The 15476-nt window shown below is 40.0% G+C and overlaps 1 protein-coding gene across 1 annotated transcript; it reads right to left on the reverse strand.

Moving 5' to 3' along the window:
* Positions 1 to 480: 480 nt before the first annotated feature.
* On the reverse strand, positions 481 to 6335 carry LOC121378742 (alanine and glycine-rich protein-like). The gene is made up of 3 exons (XM_041507031.1): positions 6116 to 6335; positions 2467 to 2548; positions 481 to 625 (listed from the first exon to the last, which is right to left on the reverse strand). The coding sequence occupies exons 1-3, from the start codon at positions 6333 to 6335 to the stop codon at positions 481 to 483; spliced, it is 447 nt and encodes a 148-aa protein (XP_041362965.1).
* Between the last annotated feature and the right edge of the window lie 9141 nt (positions 6336 to 15476).

Below are 15476 nucleotides of genomic sequence, written 5' to 3' on the forward strand. Positions count from 1 at the left end.
TCCAGTCTCATTTTCCAGTTCAGCATGGTGGGAAAAGTCAGATGATGTACAGAAAAAGAGGAACAGAACAAGCCCCCGGCACCCAATGTGGTCATGGTCTCCCTCATACAACTGGTGGTGGAGCAAGCCGAGGAAGACCTGAAGCGAAACCGAGAACCGAGTGGCGTGGAACAGAAACGATGAGAGCAGACTGACACAGGTCAAAAACGGCACAAGCATTGCTGAGAAGACTATAAAAGGGGACATGACAGTTTCGACATCGCCAGTTCACGTCGAGCACTTCAACAGTCAACATTATGAATCAGAATTGGTTTATTCTGCAATTGTCATGAACAGAAGATCGTGTCCCGTATGTCCAAATACTTTTTCAAAACCATCAAACATGCTACGTCGTTGGAAGACCTTCCATTCAAGTCAACTCCAGGTTCCAATTGCTCCAGCTCCTATAGCTCATGCTCCCGCTCCTATGGCTCCTATAGCTCATGTTACAGCTCCTAGGGCACCTCTACCTCCTGTTCCGGTTCCCAGCGCTCCTCTAGCTCCCGCTCCGGTTCCCGGGGCTTCTGCTCCGGCTCCTAGGGCTCCTATAGCTCTTGCTCCGGCTCCTAGTTGTCCTAATCCACCCCTTCACCATGATCATGTCGGGACCCACATCGTGTGGAAAGACTTATTTGGTATACACGTTGTTGAGAGACGGTAAAATCCAAGTGCCTCCCCAACGCATCATCTGGCTCTTTAAACGGTGGCAACCTCTGTACGATGTGATCAAAACGGTTGCTCAAGTGAAATTCGTTCAAGGCTTACTCAAGCATTTGGAAAAAAAAAGTCGTTATTTCGATCCCAGAGTCCGGAATTTCTCCGTGTTGGATGATTTGATGTATGTGGCTGTAACCATGTGGGTTTTATTGTTTTAATGATTTTAGTATGCACAAAACACATGCACCTAAACCTTTGGCTAGGAGCTGTAGGGACATGCATTTACCTGTCTAAACCTCTGACCTCTGACCAGGGACAGTGACGATCAACCAATATAGACTGGCCAGCTGTGTTTGACCCAGTTGGTGGCTATTCACTGTCACTCACCTGACATTCCTTTACATGTCACGATCTGCACAGGCTACACACTTTTGATCTGCTTTAAACATACACTGGAATAATTGGTGAGTTATATTTCTACTTTTCTAATTCACTTTACTATTTTACTAACATATAAAGTACAGTTTATAAATTACAAATAAGGTTTAAATAAATAACTACTTAAATTAACATTTACTTTGATAAAGGAATAAACTGAATTAATGTAAGCATTAGAATTTGGGCGTGACACTTACGCTGTAACAATAATGGATATTCCTATAGCCAAGCCATAATTAAATGAGTCGTTATTATTGTTTTAGAAATGTATGTGAATAGTGTGTATGTGTGTATATTAAATTAGAATAGTATTAGTTTTATTTTACTTGTTTCTTGTAGACTTTTTGACGACTGATGTTACCGCCCTAAAGCCCACAGCTGAAGGTAATGGTATTTCAGTGTCTAGGTAAACAGTATCACCTGTGGAGATAATGTTTTGTGTAGCTTACCTTTATTTTATTATACTATATATCGCCATATGTGTACTTGTTGTCGGTTGTAAATAATGATTTAAGATTACCGGCGATTGATTAATGTTCAGTCGTTTAACGTACGGCAATTCTGTATGTGTATTATACCTATATTTGATGTTTACTGTGGCGATATTAACTACTGTTCAGTGTACGGTTCTTTCTTTTGTTTAAGCGATTTGCTATTATCTGTAGATAATAACTAGACTGCAGAGTGTATTTATATATATTTTAATGCGTTTTAATATGGTGTTTTAAGACTGTTTATGTATAGTTGTGAATATATTTTAATAATGCCATTTTTGCTTATAGGGTTTATTCGACTATATACTCATGTTGTTCGGAATAAAGAACCCTGTTAAACCCTCTTCATCGAGTCCAGTTGTCTGTTATCAGGGGAAGTAACATGGCCAACAAGGACCGAAAGATAACCGACCTGTTCACAGAAGGAAGTCACCACAGAAAACTATCGGTGATTGCCATCAACCAGAACTTGTATCAAAGCAAAGACACGCCGCAGACAAAAAAACTGCCATTAACTGACCTGTTCAACAATCCCGTCGATAAGGAACAAGTCCTGACCTTGGCACAGCAGATGTATTCTGGAAATACTCGTCATTTAATTCAACGGTTTGAGGAAGCTACCCACAAGCCCTATGGGTATTTCTTGGTGGACTTGAAACCAACCACGCTCGAACATTGGCGACTTCGACCTAATGGTTTAGAGACAGGGCCGTCCGAATGGCATAAAACATGAACGTAACGGCGAATGTCGCAGAAGAGTTACAACCGCCGTTGGAGAAAGAGCTCTACATGCAAATCATGCAAAGGGACGCATTCAAGAGGAAACTATCAGGCATACCTGCCTACGAAAATGACGACGAAGAAGTTGATGAGCATGAATTTGACGTCAATCATGACTATTTCGAAAGCAAGAGGAAACGCTAGAAAGACAAAAACATGTCCCAAGATGCCATCAAAAAACCCCATGAAGACTTTACAATGGAAGTTATTTAAAGACACGTACTCTCGCTTTCTGACATATATGTATTACTTTGACACGAGGAAACGTCTACAGTCTGTGAATCCCAACAGAGATATCAGGCCACAGATTCATTCTAAATTAAATCAGTAGCGTTCCTGGATCAGCGGATATTTGGACGAACTAGACGATGACGATACTTATGATGAGGAAAAAGATGATGAAGAGAAATGAGCACTAATATTATCCACATGTCGCCCTTAAGGCCTCTCGGTGTAACCCAATGTGTACCCATTTTGTATATGTGTAGTTGTCTATAGTGATTGTAATTTAGAAATAAATGAAAAAGCAAACGGCTGAGTTTGTTGTTTTTTGTGGGTTTAAAAAAAATAAAAATGTTTATTGCCCCAGAAAAACAATAGAGTTGGTGCCCCGAATCATTACCGTACATAGCAATTATACACAGAATATACCATGAAGCAAAGAGAGAAAGGGAAGGAAAAAAGCTGGAATAAGTATTTCCTCCAAACCAGCAAATTGTAAAACAAACAACCCTAGTCGTTTTATATAAAAAAAAAACATTAACCAGTTTTCGTCGAATTCTTTATGTAAACAATTCTTGTAATACATATATTTTTCTAATAATAGCTTATCTTCAATATAATGTTTGAATCCAGTTTTATTGAGTGTAGTGTTCTGTAATTTTGTTTTGTATATATACTACTTTACATTTATAATTAACCAATTTACGAAATTGTTCCTTATATCACGAAATAAAATCATAGTTTTGTCAAACTGGAAGTCTTCACCTGTTTGCTGCAACAATTGTTCTATAAGATTCCAATATGAGTATCATTGAACGTAAGTTGCAGCTTTGTTTGAATAAACTTCATCAATGGGCAACTGACAATGGCTTTAGATCCTCAAAGGCAAAAACGGTTTGTATGCATATCTGCCAGAAAAGAGGTCTCCACTTAGATCCACAGTTGTTTTTGGAAAAAAATCCAATTCCAGTTGTGGAGGAGACTAAATTTCTGGGGGTGATATTTGACAAGAAACTAACTTTTGTGCCCCATCTTAAATATGTAAAAAAGAAGGGCTTAAAAGCTCTTAATATTTTAAAAGTTATTGGTAATACAGAATGGGGAGCAGACCGAAAGGTTATGCTCCGTCTGTATAGATCTTTAGTCAGATCAAAACTAGATTATGGATGCATTGTGTATGGGTCGGCACGCAAGTCTTACTTGCAGATGCTAGATCCTATACACAATCATGGACTTAGGCTTTGTCTTGGTGCATTTAGAACATCTCCTGTAGAGAGCCTGTACGTTGATGCACACGAACCTTGTTTGGGTGCTAGACGTGCCAAGCTTTCTGTGCAGTATGCTGCCAAGATTAAATCGTTACCAACACATCCAACACATGATGCGGTGTTTGGCAACAAATATATGAAGTTGTTTGATGCAAGGCTAAATGCTATTCGTACATTTGGTCTTCGCATTAAGCGTTTTTTGTTGCTTTCCAACATTGATTTAACTGACACTTTGGAAACTCCTTCATATTTTGTTTTACCACCTTGGTGTATTACTCCACCTAAAATTGTGTTTCATCTTTCGCATCTAAAGAAAGATCGTACAGATGCTGTTGTGTACAAACAGTTTTTCATGGAAATTCAGGACAAGTACCGTGATTACATTCCTGTGTATACAGATGGATCACGGGATGGGAATTCTGTGGCTTGTGCTACAGTTTTTCCATCAGACACAATACTTTCCATGCGACTGCCTGACTCAGCATCAATCTTTAGTGCTGAAGTTTGGGCAGTCATTAAAGCCTTAGAAGAAATAAAGGATTCTAGTGCATCCAAATTTATTATTTTTACTGACTCACTTTCGTGTCCCCAAGCTTTACGTAATATGAAGCTGGACCATCCCTTAATTGGGATGGTGATACGAAAGTGTGTCTTTTTATCTATTGCCAATAAAGACATTGTATTTTGTTGGGTACCCAGCCATGTTGGCATCAGGGGTAATGAAAAGGCAGATTTAGCTGCCAAATCTGCTTTGGATTTGCCTCATGCCAGGGTTGGTGTACCGTATACTGATTTTAAATATGGTATTAACAAATTTATCTTTTCGATTTGGCAACGTGATTGGGACGGTGAGGTTGCGAACAAGCTTCATGCTATCAAGCCAGTCTTGGGAGAGTGGCAGTCCTCCTATAGACAGTGCAGGAAGGATGAAATAGTCTTGTGTCGTTCCCGCATCGGGCATACATATTTAACCCATTCATTTATCTTAAAGAAAGATCCTCCACCTCAGTGTGAGCACTGTCATTGTCTTCTGACTGTGCGACACATTTTGGTGGAGTGTACCCATCTGAAAGCGATTCGAAAAGATATATTTGGACTACGAACTGTGATGGAATCCTTTCGATTCCATCCAGAACTTATTTTACAATTTTTACGTGATACTGAATTTTATTCAAAATTTTAATTATATATATATCTGTGATATTTGCATTTTTACACGGTCCTTTACACTGTGTTTTTATTTAACTGTTGAATTTTATATTGATGATGCTCATCACACTTGTTTCATTTTGCCATAGTTTGACACCCAATAGCCGATGTATTTTTCGTGCTGGGGTGTCGTTAAACATTCATTCATTCATTCATTCATTTTTTCTCCATGACTAGATTTGTGATTGGTTGTAAAACAACTGATATTACTGCCGCTACTTTATAGTAGCAAGGGATGTGTGCACAAGACAGGACATACCTTTGATATACCCGTTGTAGTCGTTTGGTTGGCTATAGCTTATTGGAGCACTGACCGTGATCGATCCTAGATCGACCACTGGCCTACGTCTCGCCTCTGCATTTACCCATTTGGTAAATGTATATTAAATGGCCCTGCAAAGGCTAGTACTCATGTTTAAAATGCAGTTATTATAGCCATAGGTTAGTTTGGAGCGTTGAGTTGCAGTCATGCGTTTTTTCATCAAAGTAATGGGCTTCGGTGTTACACACACATTCCTTTTTTTCCCTTACCAATTAAGGCGTCTACACATCCAGACGGCACGTATCGTCTGCTAGTCAGCCTATCGCCGAGTTCTAGCAATTAACTTACATTGATGGATTAAGCACGTGTGGCATATCGATTTCTTTGTTTATAGATTAGAGGGGCGTAACCAGCAGCATATACCGACTTGCTCACTCCGAGCTATGCCTTCGATGAGAAAAGACGTATCGCTCTGCTCTCTCGAGTTGCCCCCCCCCCCCCCCCCCCCACCTGGGGGGACTTATTGCAAGCTACGGCTCTTTGTTAGAGTACCGCGTCGCTTACATTGGCTCACGGGCAACCGTGACTTTGGTGTATGGCGACGCGGTAACAAACACGACGAAGAGGAAGGGAAGAGGAAAGCTGCACCAGGGACGGCTCAGGGGGTGGGGACCTAAACTGGCGGCTCAACCGCCAGCGGCGGTCCTGTCTGCGTCGCCGCCCCCCACCCCCGGGACCCGACCAACCAGTGCCAGCCGACGCAGATAACTCTGAACAGACTGAGCCAGTGGACCAGTCTACGCCGCAGTTGGACACAACGATCTGCGAAACTCCACAGCGTGCGTCTCCCGTTCCAACCCCTTCGAGGCGGTCGGCGTCGAGTCCCCCACCGAGTAGTGACCAGCCAGCCAAGGCCCGGCCTTCCGCGACCGCCCGGGGCAGGGACGCCGCGTGGAGCCTAGCCATCTCCAAGATCAAGGGCCAGTACGCTCGATACTTGGTCGGGGACACCTCGAACACCAGCTCACTGCCGGGAGGCATTCTTGAGGGCAACTTTAAGAAGTTTCCTGACGGGAGTTGAGTGTGCCATCCACGCCATGGAACTACGAGACGGGAATTTTGGACTTGTGGTGACGTCGCGCCGAGATGATCTCTACAGACAGGGAATACTCTTCGAAGACATGGACAACTACACCATCCACAGAGTACTGAAGATCATCGCCGGCGCCCATTACGTCGAGCTAGCTAAGACCTTGCTAGCCCACCGTTGGAGGAAACTGGTGCCACAGTTCAACGCCAAGCACTTCATCTCGTCCCCGTAATCGCCAACCGTTCCAAGGGCTTAGTTGGACTTTATTTTTATTATTATTATTATTATTATTATTATTATTTTTTTTTGTAAACAGTCCGACGCACTTAATTTTGGCAGCCCGTCTAAATTGCTCAAATCACCTTAAAACCCTTTCGGTCGAGCAGTCTAATTTTGTTCTTTGGACTTAAATTTTTGTCCAGACATGAGTTGTATGAATGAGCTCATTTTGGCTTTAGGTCTTTGACCTAACTACTAAATTCGTATTCCAAATTCCGCCCACCTTAAACTCACCCCCACCCCCCACCCCCCACCCCCCACCCACCCGGCCCGGACCATTTAGATTGGACTTTAAACGTTTAGACCTCCGTTCAAAATTATATGTCGAAATTATTCTCTTTTTTTTAATATTATTAAATAGTCCGATCCTCTCTTCTTTCTCTTATTTATTTTTGGACTGTCCATCTAAAATGCTCCAAATTATATAAATATTCGGCCGAGCAGTCAATTCTTTTTATTTTTGGCTTATAACTTTTTATTTAATTTTTTTTTTTTAATTGTATTAACTTTTTTTACTAAATTCTATCTTCAAAATTCTGCCCATTTTCAACTCTATCCTCCCCTCATCCCGAGTCAGGCCACCGATCTTATCGGAGGTCGGACTCTGGATGGGCGTGTTCGAAACCCTAGTGGTATATGGACACATTAAATTGTTATCTATCTATCTATCCGACTTGCTCTCATTCATTTATTAATCCCCAAATATGTGTTGATTCTGATATATAGTTTTAGAGAGGAAAGCCGCTAGATTGTTCTGTTAATACCAATGGATCGTTTATATGCACCATCCCACAGAGACAGCACATACCAGGGCATTTGATATACCAGTCGTGGTGCACTGACTGGAACGAGAAATAACCCAATGAACTTACCGACGGGGATCGATTCTAGATTGTCCGAACATCAGGCGACTGGGCTATGTTCTGCCTCTTGTATATAGATAACCCTAACCCTAATATTCATAAATGTGTTAGAGGGGAACGGGTGGAACTATTGCCGATGAGCTGAATGAAGTTTGCATAATAAATATTTATTCGTCCTTCTCGTCTGAATCCCTGATTAAAGTGACACACCTTACGACAGTTCGCAAAACACCAGTGCATATGTTTTATGGAAGCTCGTGCTTTTCGTTGCACATTTCAATCACGTTTGTCTGCTTTGGGGTATGAGTGCGGTTTTCCGGATCTAACTAATTATGTTCCACAATGCATGGCCGTACATATACGTAATGGACGCACATTTTAATAGGTAGTACTAGACCAAATAACTTCCGGCTGGGTCAAAGTCCTGTGATTGGTTATAAATGTGAGTGTGTTGGTTGTAAAAAATAATCGTTTTATCTGGGTTAAAAAAAAAAGCAATTTTATTTCATCTAGTACCAATGTGTCAAGTAGCCTTGTGCTTGAAACATGTATGGGGTACCTGTAAAAAAAAGTACTCGAATTTTGTGCGGAACTAGGGTAGTTATAGACGCTACCCGTTATCTCAGAAACGAGCAGCTTGACCCCCATTTTTTTCTGATTCACTTGAAGTGTGAGGGCTGGTAGTATTTATATCCGTGGCGTTTATGTCGGTTGATACGTTGCAGGTAGGAGTTTTAGCCACATATGTTACTATTGTCGTCTATGGGATTTGATTTGGTAGTATACACCCTAATATATATTTTATAAATTGTATTTTAATAATTTTATACCATTTGATTGTGGTTAAGTAAGAGAATGCGCGGTTAACTGTCGGTTATTGACAGTTAACCGTGTAATCTTCATTGCTGAGTAGTCAGGGGCGTGTAAGTAATAAGACAGAAGAAGACAGATAAAGGTACAATTAAAGTATACAGCTGTGACGAATCGGCAGTAACGCGCGTCTCTGCACAGCAAGATGAAAACGTTTGGCTAAATTTTGATACAAGCCGAGTATTGTAACAGGGCTTTAACTAATAACGGTTTTTGATATTTAGCCATCTATGGTAAATTGTATTCAAATACATTTGTCGTAAAGCCTTATACACTGAGCACCCCAAAACAATGTGATATTGATTTTTTTTTATATAATTCTCAGATTAAATTATTTAAATTATATAATCACTGGTATGAAATATATTATGATATCTCCCAATTTCGCATAACTGCAGTCTGGCTAACAATAAACATTATTTCATGTGTGATGATAAAATATAAAATACATATTTGTCACGCTCAAAACTCAGTCTGCACTCGTTATAATGTTTTAGTTTTGAATATGATTGTCTATATTCATTCCGTCCGATTAATATATGGCAAGCAATGCAAAATTAGATCTTGATTCCACCAAACATTCGAAACACTAAGGCTGCTCAACAAACATTTAACACCATAAGCCTATTTTAATACATATATACTACTCAAAAGAATTTAAGGGTCAGACGATATTTTCGACATTATTTTCTGAATGTCAATTATATTAGCTAGACCATAATGTCACGCATGGTATTGTTCCATTTTGACGAAAGTGGGTCTAAGCAACCCATAAATGAATTAAAATCCACTGGCATTGACACTGTCGACTAGTTCTAATGGCGAAAACATGCTTACATTTGCACGTAAATTAGGGCGAAAGCGAAAGGTCTGCTAAGTGCCCATAACTTGCTTTTTCACAAAGCGCTTCATTTGCACGTGTATTCCATGTTCCCAATGCTGAATTTCCGTATAATTGGAGCTTGCGTTCGTGTACGGTGCACACTCCAAATTCGACAATGGTACGACTTCAACTGACTATCGAAGATCGAGGAAGGGCTATTGCTTGGCTTCAGGATGGCAATACGCAAAGAAATGTTGCTCTGAGACTTGGTGTCAGTCAGAGTGTCGTTGGCCGACTGTGGCAACGGTACCAAGCAACGAATTCTGTTCGAAATCGTCCACGTTCGGGAAGACCCCGAAGCACTACAAATAGAGAGGACCGCTACATCACCAATATGGCTCTACATCAACGCACAACCACTGCACGCCGATTACGTGACAATCTGCGGACTGCGACTGGAACTCGAGTGTCTGATCAAACCATACGCAATCGTCTGAGAGCCAACAATCTACGCTGCCGTCGCCAGGCTGTTCGACCATCACTCCTACCACGTCACAGAACGGCCAGACGTCACTGGTGCACGCTTCATCTGCGGTGGCAACGTGTTCAGTGGGGTCGAGTGATGTTCACTGATGAGTCCAGGTTTAGTCTCCAGTTCAACGACGGTCGGGTTCGTGTCTACAGACGTCGTGGGGAGCGCTTCGCTGACGTTAACGTTAGACAACGTCACCGGTTCGGTGGTGGCAGCGTCATGGTGTTGGGCGGCATCTCTATCCACCACAGGACCCCCCTCTATGTGGTGGATGGCAATCTGAATGGAATCCGCTATCTGAATGAGATTATCCGGCCGTTGGTTCTCCCAGGCCTTCAGCAGATTGGCGGCGGGGCAGTTCTGCAGGATGACAATGCCAGACCCCACCGCGCCAGGGTGGTAACGGACTTTCTCAGACAACAAGGTATCGCCAGGATGGATTGGCCAGCATATTCGCCTGACTTGGCCCCAATAGAGCACGCCTGGGACGAATTAGGCAGGAGAGTTCGGGATAACCATGCCCCTCCGGCCAACCTTCATGATCTGGGTCAACTTCTTATGGCAGAGTGGCAGGCCATTCCCCAAGAGTTCTTCAGACGTCTGATCAACAGCATGAGGCCACGATGTGTCGAGTGTATTCGCGCCAGGGGTGGATTCACACACTATTAAACGAATGTTCTAATGTGTAAAATCCATGTTTGACAACCTTCAACTTTGACAGCATGTCATGTGACTTTCTTGTATACAGTGACGTTTATTTGTGTGTTTTTTTTTTTAAATATGGAACAATAAAAAAAAAAATTGGTGTAGTTTACATCATCAATCTAATACACTCTGAAACTTATTTGGTTATAAATTTTTGACCCTTAAATTCTTTTGAGTAGTATATATATATATATATGAATGATTACTGTTTAAAATATTGTAAACATGATATACACTGCCAGTGACCGATACATATCGTTCCTGTGAGACCGATATAAGCAAAATAATGGTAGCCCTTGTTAACCTAAGGCTATTCAAACACTATTAAAAGCTATTATAACAGAGATGGCCATAGTGTAACCCATAGCTTTCCATAAAAAAACCTGATAACTTACACGTATGAAATCGGTCCACTGTGCTTTGACTGGCGTGTTTTAGCGTATTTACTAGTAATTGCAGGCAATCATTGTATATTAATGTGGGAGTTTTTTAATATTTCATATATATATATAATACTAAACAAGCTTGCCTGTCATACCATTTTTATGAAACGAGTGAACAGTGTTGGTATCTGACGAGCGAAAGCGAGTCAGATACCAACACTGTTCATGAGTTTGATAAAAATGGTATGACAGGCATGCTAGTTTAGTATTTTATTTATTACAAACCAAACGCAAACAAGCCGCAACGCAGAAGTAAGCAGATTTCGAGACCTACTACACGTTATTTTTCTACGAATTGGGTCAGCAAGTAATCTACGTCACACGTAAACTTAAATGACGTCACAATGAGCAACGAGACATCAGCAATGTACAGTTTAGATGTTGAAATTTACAATAATAACTGAATTGTTGATCGGACCAGCAAATATTAAGCTGAGTGAATGGGATTAACTAAATGTGACATTTTGTACATAGTGCCGTAAAAAAACAGAGTAGCAGGTCGACGACAGATGCTTGCCGCAACATCGTTTTGGCTTCGAACACAATATGCTCCAATATAACAGCCTATCTTATCGCAATTTCAATTCATGACCATATTTCGTAATGGTACACTTTTAAATTACATTATTTGGTACAAACACAGTCAGATACGTTAACAGCAATTTTACACTTAATGTTTTCTAGCTTTCTAAAAAAGGACGTGTCATGCACCCAATTATTTTATTGCAGGGAGTGATGTCATTCGAATTCCGACGTCATTCTAATAAAACAATCAAACACAACAAAACCCACACCAAAAAACCCCACGCCAATGTGCGCGTGCTAATATTACACTAGTTAGATACTGAGTAATTGTTATGATATGGGCAATATCTTACACAGGTGTGTAATAAAACTAACTAATGATTTAATTAGTTGCAGAAAAAAATAGAGAGATGCTATTTTATGTGGGGTTGTTTTTGTTCGAATAGGCCTACTAGGATTTTTTGTTTGGCGGGTGGGGGGGGGGGGGGGAGGGGGGCAACTGAGTAGTTAATATTTGTTTCGGGGAAGCGGTGGGGGGGGGGGGCGCATTTGCCCCATTTGCCCTCATACTAGCTACGGCCCTGCCTACGAGTTTTGTCAATGAGTGATGTGTCAAACAAATATTTTAACGAATTGCGAAGTAATGCGTGGAACTATAGTTTTTGTATAGAAAATTTACTGTACCATGGACTTTTTAAAAGAAATATGATTAAAAGTATGTTTATTTAAGTGTTAAATTAATAATCATATAACAGTACTGCTGTGCAAACATACCTGATAAAGCGATCCTTCCTCCCAACACCCCAAAAAAAACCCCAAACTACAACAACAAAACCCCCCACAAAAAAAAAAAAAAAAAAAAAAAAAAAACCACGAATCGAACTCCAAGTTAAATCCTCAACGATTAGATCAGATGCATTGGTAATCATCAAACTTAAAAACGATCAAATGACATTGACCTCAATAATCCAAACGTAACACACTCTGATAATAACCTCTGTCTCCCCCTCTCACACTTCATAGTTTGAATTTACCATAGTTTGACACCCAATAGCCGATGTATTTTTCGTGCCGGGGTGTTGTTAAAACATTCATTCATTCAGGGGGGCGAGACATAGCCCAGTGGTACATCGCTCGCTCGATGCGCGGTCGGTGTGGGATCGATCCCCGTCGGTGGGCCCATTGGGCTATTTCTTGTTCCAGCCAGTGCACCACGACTGGTATATCAAAGGCCGTGGTATGTACTACCATGTCTATGGAATGGTGCATATAAAAGAACTAAACTAAGTGAAAACATTACTTTTCATCGAATATCACTTTTATGGTTATATCTATATATTTCATTGCTATGTACATATATATGTTACAGGCAATGTGCCACATCAGTCATTTGGCAAAATGACTGAAATATTCAAGCATTCTGTAAAATGCCCGTGTCCCATAGGCATATTACAAATTGACTCAAATTATCAGACCTTTGACCAAATGACTGAAACTTAGGGTTATGTATTTGACAGTTTGACTGAACACATTCAGAGGATGAGTAAAGTGCAATTCGACCTGTGTCTGGAAAAGCTATTTTACTAAACTATCATGCCATCATGTCAAAACATATTAGAACATACACAACACGATATAAACACAAGACGATACTGTAGTTCACTATTTTATTTATCATTTTAAACAGAAGAATTAAATAAAATATACTCAACTAAAAACAGATAATGTACATTTATTTTAGTAACGTTTAATAAAAATAATTACGTAAATTATAAATATTAATATTTAATTCAGTTAAATGTTTCTGTACCACATACAAATACATTGACATTATGCACCAATAATTCAAATATTTAGTCAGTTTATTATTATTATTATTATTATTATTATTGTTTTTATGATTGGCTTATTATACATCGATTATTAACATCTATATTTGCATTACATATATCTCAATTGTTTTAGTGGAAAGCTATTGTAAAATACCTGTAAAAAAATCAAGCATTTTAATTGGCCGATTACAAGTGGTTCATTCTACGATATACCATCTCCGAAAGTCGATGTACCAACTGTAACGTTGTTTACGTGTATTCATACGCGGTGAAGTGTCACTGTTTGTAAATATTGATGACGTACACATAGAAGACGCCGGGTCTTTTAATGTGGGTGAAATGGAAGAAATATTATGACCAGAAAATGACCACGAAGAACACTTTCCAGACGATATAGCAACGCTTGCTGCATCGGCCTCTTCAAGCACAATTTCAACTAACAATCGTCCTGTTGAGCGAAATCAGCTGCTCGAGAATATACAGACGACACCGATAACTCACGCTTTGCCAACATAAACAAAATTGATATGGAGGAACTTTTAGAGAATATCCACTCTAAAAATACCAAAAAACAAACAAAATTTGGAACCGACATTTTCAAAAGTATGCTTATAATATTTACCACGTAATTAATTTAATTTATTACTAGTAAGAGTTAGGTAGGCTATATGGCCTAACAGTCAAACGTATTCACCCAAAATAACAAGAAAGACGTGACAAATCTATTCTTCAGCTAGAACACATGGCTCGGGTTTTTTTTCGCTTTTTTTTGCTTCCACCCCTTCATAGAGCGCAATATTTTTTTTACAAATATCAGTACTGATAACTACTTAAATACATTTAATTTCAGAATGCTTAGCAACACGTGGTTACAGTAATCAATTTCAAATGCTCCCAAGTGAAAAGTTAAATTGTCTGTTAAAGCAGTTTTATGCAGAAGTAAGAAATCAAGATGGCGGTTTCTATTCAAATCAACCTTTGTTGGTTTAAGGGCCAGTATCAACAGGCACCTTCGATCTGTTCCATACAGCCGCATAATCTGCATTTTACTGATAAAGAGTTCCATAGCGCCAATCAGGTTTTTATGGCGATGCAAAAAAAACTTAAAAACGAAGGAAAAGACAAAACCGATCATATCACCCCAATTGCTGATGCAGATTTAAAGAAACTGCTACAAGAAAAATGAGATGCATTTAACACTTCGACTCCACTTGGCTTACTGAATAAAGTATGGTTTGATATTCAGTGTAACTTCACAAGGCGTGGCTTTGAAAACAATAGACCGGCCTCGGTGGCGTCGTGGTTAGGTATCGGTGTACAGGCTGGTAGGTACTGGGTTCGGATCCCGGTCGAGGCATGAGATTTTTAATCCAGATACCGACTCCAAACCCTGAGTGAGTGCTCCGCAAAACTCAATGGTAGGTGTCAACCACTTGCACCGACCAGTGATCTATAACTGGTTTAACAAAGGCCATGGTTTGTGCTATCCTGCCTGTGGGAAGCGTAAATAAAAGACCCCTTGCTGCCTATCGTAAAGAGTAGCCTATGTGGCGACAGCGGGTTTCCTCTAAAAAAAAAACAGTGTCAGAATGACCATATGTCTGACGTCCAATAGCCGATGATAAGATAAAAAATCAATGTGCTCTAGTGGCGTCGTTAAATAAAACAAACTTTTTTTTAAAACTGTAGAAAACTTACAGATAAATCTTTCGAAATCAAAATAGATGATGAGGGTAAACAGTTCGTGCAAATGACATTCAACGACGCTACAAAAAACCCACCCAGGCCATTTGAATGATCCCAACCAAAATGTCAAAGCCAGAATGTACAAAAATGACGGAGAATCTTGCCCAGTGAACAGTTTTAAAAAGTACATGGGGAAACGAAAAAAAAAAATTGAACCTCTTTGGCAAAAACCAAAAAATGCGGTCAAGAATGATTCTGACGAATGGTATTGTGCCCTTCCCATTGGCACACATACTCTTTGTAAAATGATGCAACAAATGTCTGTACAGGCAAACCTTTCTCAGATTTATACAAATCACAGCATTCGATCAACTGCTATAACACTGTTGTCAAACGCTGGCGTCGAATCCAGACACATCATGCGCATATCTGACCCCAAAAAATGATATGAGCATTGCC

Source organism: Gigantopelta aegis, chromosome 8, assembly GCF_016097555.1.
Source record: "Gigantopelta aegis isolate Gae_Host chromosome 8, Gae_host_genome, whole genome shotgun sequence".
Taxonomy (NCBI): Eukaryota; Metazoa; Mollusca; class Gastropoda; order Neomphalida; family Peltospiridae; genus Gigantopelta; species Gigantopelta aegis.

Excerpts from the sequence above, each read along its gene's own strand:
- LOC121378742 (XM_041507031.1), bottom strand. The coding sequence starts at position 6,335 with ATGGCTAGGCTCCACGCGGCGTCCCTGCCCCGGGCGGTCGCGGAAGGC. Across the intron at positions 2,549-6,115 it reads ATCTGCGTCGGCTGGCACTG|CGTTTCCTCTTGCTTTCGAA; the intron begins GTTGGTCGGGTC and ends TTGTCTTTCTAG. Across the intron at positions 626-2,466 it reads GTCGTCATTTTCGTAGGCAG|GGGTGGATTAGGACAACTAG; the intron begins GTATGCCTGATA and ends ATCATGGTGAAG.